Source organism: Thalassophryne amazonica, chromosome 9 (genome assembly GCF_902500255.1).
Source record: "Thalassophryne amazonica chromosome 9, fThaAma1.1, whole genome shotgun sequence".
NCBI classification, from domain to species: Eukaryota; Metazoa; Chordata; class Actinopteri; order Batrachoidiformes; family Batrachoididae; genus Thalassophryne; species Thalassophryne amazonica.
In genome coordinates, this window is record NC_047111.1 from 37,794,036 (window position 1) to 37,797,516 (window position 3,481).

General features: G+C 38.8%; 1 protein-coding gene across 2 annotated transcripts in view; it reads left to right on the forward strand.

The window, feature by feature from the left end:
- The window catches only part of pof1b (POF1B actin binding protein), a 111,346-nt gene extending 109,226 nt beyond the window's left edge, over positions 1-2,120 (forward strand). Inside the window, exon 13 of one of the 2 annotated variants that reach the window (XM_034177907.1) lies at positions 36-2,120. In XM_034177907.1, coding sequence (XP_034033798.1) covers positions 36-97 — 62 coding nt within the window. In that variant the 3' untranslated portion in view covers positions 98-2,120. The remainder of the gene's footprint in view (positions 1-35) is intronic. The other variant, XM_034177908.1, reaches the window with a different exon arrangement.
- Positions 2,121-3,481: the final 1,361 nt, after the last annotated feature.

Genomic DNA, 3,481 nt, shown 5'->3' on the forward strand with positions numbered 1-3,481 from the left:
GTTAACAAAACTGCTTTTGCTTTGTTTTGAAACAGGAAATCATTACACCCTCTTAAAGACACGCATCTTCTGTCCTACAGGAATGATTGATCGATGAGAAGACCCGGGAGTCTCCGCCCTCCCACCTTGCATGCCCCTCCCTTTCCTTCCTCATCCTCTGGGCTACTGGCCTTGATGGTGGCTCAGATCTCCCTCTCCCACCCTAAATTTGGCGTAATCCAGTTAAATCTGTGCTTTTACCAAATTGGGCTTGTCTGGGGTGAGTTTTCGTTACTTTTTTGTTTGTTTTATTTTTAAAATGGGAAATCTAATCTTTTTTGTCGTTGGTACTGAACAAGTGGCAGTGATGAGTCGATCATGACAACTGGTAACTGTGGAGCATTAATGATTACCTGTGGCACTTAGACATGTTCTCGTCTTCACTTATTTCTGCTTACTGAAAGGGTCAGGTCAACCAAATTTACCAGAACAGTTTTTAACCTGTTTTATTGGTGGAAAATCCAGTTAAATTAAATATTCTCTTAAAAAAAAACAACAAAAAACAAACAAACAACCAGTCTGGCTTTGAGCATCTGTTCATAATCACATTTCAACATACCTACAGTATGTTTTTTTTTTTTTTTTTTTTTTTTAACTTTTTTAGGCTGACATTTCCATGCATTCATCTCCATTACTGATATTACAGCGCCATCCGGTGGTGGTAGAATTGAGTCATGAAATAATTGTGTTCAGATTGTTTTTGTCTCATTCTAACATTTTGAGCATCTATAAATTGACCTAAATTTGTGGTGCTGGCAACAACTTGAACCTCTGTTCTGATAAATTGATGTCACAATAAACACATTTCGTACAAACGTTCAAGTCCAGACTTTCATTCATTGAAGTTCGCTGAAACAGGAAGAGAAATTTCAGATATGAGGTTGATGAAACCTAAACAGATGAAATCAGTGGGAGTAAAGATAAAAATAACAGAAAAAATATAAAACACAAAAGTAAGCTTTTAATTACAACTTAAAATTTGCACCATTATTTGCATGAATGCTGAGAGTCATCAGGTTGAACTGATCATTACTGATTGACAATAATCTTTGACTAATGCATGCGGTACATTTTATTTTCATTATTGATTTATCTTTCTTATGTGGCGATTAATCTGTTAATGGTTTGGTCTGTTAAAAGGACGGAGGATCATTTGTAGCCACAGCCGTATGTCTTAAAAAAAGGAAAAAGCATTTTGTCCAATTAAAGGCGAATAAAACATTTAACATGGGTTGTTATACATTTAAATTTTTATCGTGTCAGATTTTTCTTTTAAATTCATGCTTCTGTATAATAAATTTTATACAGTTGTGCCTTTTAAACTCACAGTGGGGAGAAAAAAACTCAACTGTTATAAATTAAAGAAAAATATAAATGGGGTGGCTTCATTAGCGTTTGCAAATGACTGAATACGTGTTGAACGTTGTTGATACAAAACCTTTAAGAAATGCAAACAGTATGGTACTGCGTGGTGAACGTGTTTAGAGTAGGCAGTTGTCATGAGGGAAGCCACCAAGATGCCCATTACAACGCTGCAGGAATTATAGCGGCTCTGATTGGAGAGACTGTGTGCACATACTGAATTTTTTTTTTTTTGTCTGCTGGATCACCAGTTTTACAGCTTCATGGTGGAGTGGAGCAGAGAGATTTTCTCAAACAGAAGATGTACAATTTCAGAGAAGCAACAGGGGAGACTTGTCTAGATTTTAAATGGCGTCTTGTAACAAAGTTATTTTTTTATCGCAGTCCACTATACACACGTCACGTTTAACGCTGCAGCCTGATGCTGACTCAGCAGGTTCCAAACTAAAGAGGTGGAATCTCAGCTTCCAGTTGTCACTAACACGTGTTTTGAAGAGCCGCCAGATTGTGTCAGTGAGCTGCCGCCGCCACCACAGCCATGCTCACCCAGAGGACGAGGAAGTGCATCTGTGTGCGTGTAAATATTTAAATATCTGTAAAACGTGCATGCTTACTGAACATTTTCTCTACTGTGACACATCATTTAATTGCTTTTGTTTTGGCTAAATGGTTAATTATTTTTTTTAATATTTTGAGGTTTGTATGTGTTCATGTGGTGGAAGGTGTATGGGTACGTTGTGTTTTTATATGGAAGTAGGATCTGGGTTATATTTCCCATCCGCGTGAGGCCGTGCGAGCGTGCTGACTCCTGTGGGTGGAACGCATCCGAGCGAGGGGGCGGGGTTCCAGGGTTTACGGGGTAACATGATCCTGGATTGTTGTCAGGTTGTGTGGAAGTGGAGCATGTTTTTTTAATGGGGTTTTAAGATGGTGGCAGCATAGTATCATGTCAACTTTATGTCTTTGCTTTCATGTTGGTTTTCTCTGTACAGGCCTGTTCATGTAGAGGGCGCTGTGCCCACTGGGTGCTCAGCTTCAAACCTCTCACAGGTTAAAGGTAAAGGTCAGAGTGCAGTGTTTACTCAGACCTGAGGCTGTTTCAACTATTTTCACACTATACTGTTTTGGGGACCATCACCACTAAATTAATGCATGTAGAACAAGTCAAAGTTTATTGGGACTGATGGTGGGTACCATCGTTATTACTACAAGCTGACACTTAGAAATCGTCTCATACCATATGTCGTATATTTTCTTCCACTTATCCTGTTGAGTATCACCAATGGTCCAGAACCATTCACAGGTATAACAGGTTTTCCTTCGCACACCAACATTAAAGTTACCATATTATTAAAGACAGGGTGTGTTTCTTTCTTCTTCTGTGTTTTTAAAACTGCTAAACACGGCACACCACTCGACGAAATCCACCCAATTGTTACAGGTGTGTGTGTGTGTGTGTGTGTGTGTGTGCGCGCGCGCGCGCGTGTCAGAGCTGGGAGTAAGTCACTGTCAAGTCCTCAAGTCGTCAGTCTGCAAGTGCCACGTCAAGTCTCAAGCCAGCTGTCACACTTGGTGGACATTATGACTTGAGACTTGACTTGGGACTTGCTGATTCATGGCTTGAGTGACTTGATGGTGACTTACTCCCACCTCTGGTGTGTGTGAATGTGTGAAGCTTTTTGCACCCCCACATAAATATATATTTTTTATATTAGCCCCAAATCACAAAATTGTTTCTTCATAAAACAATTTAAAATAAATAAATAATGCAAAAGTAAATGCAGATATTATTTTTATTAGATGTTTAATATTTTGCTTAAGTTTTTAAAACATAACTTTTAAAGATGCTCTCACTTTTTTCTTTCTTTTTTTTTTTTTTAAAGCACATCTTGCACATTAAATGGACCAATTTGTATCACTGACGTTTTTGGAACAAGTCCAAATAGTGGTGACATTGGGGGGAAAAAAACAACACATTGCTAAAGTACCCTCAGCTGTATGAGCATAAATATAGGAAACGCATCATACAGTTTGACTTGGCCAACTCGTACAGTAGCGCCAATATACTGCCCTGGTGGAC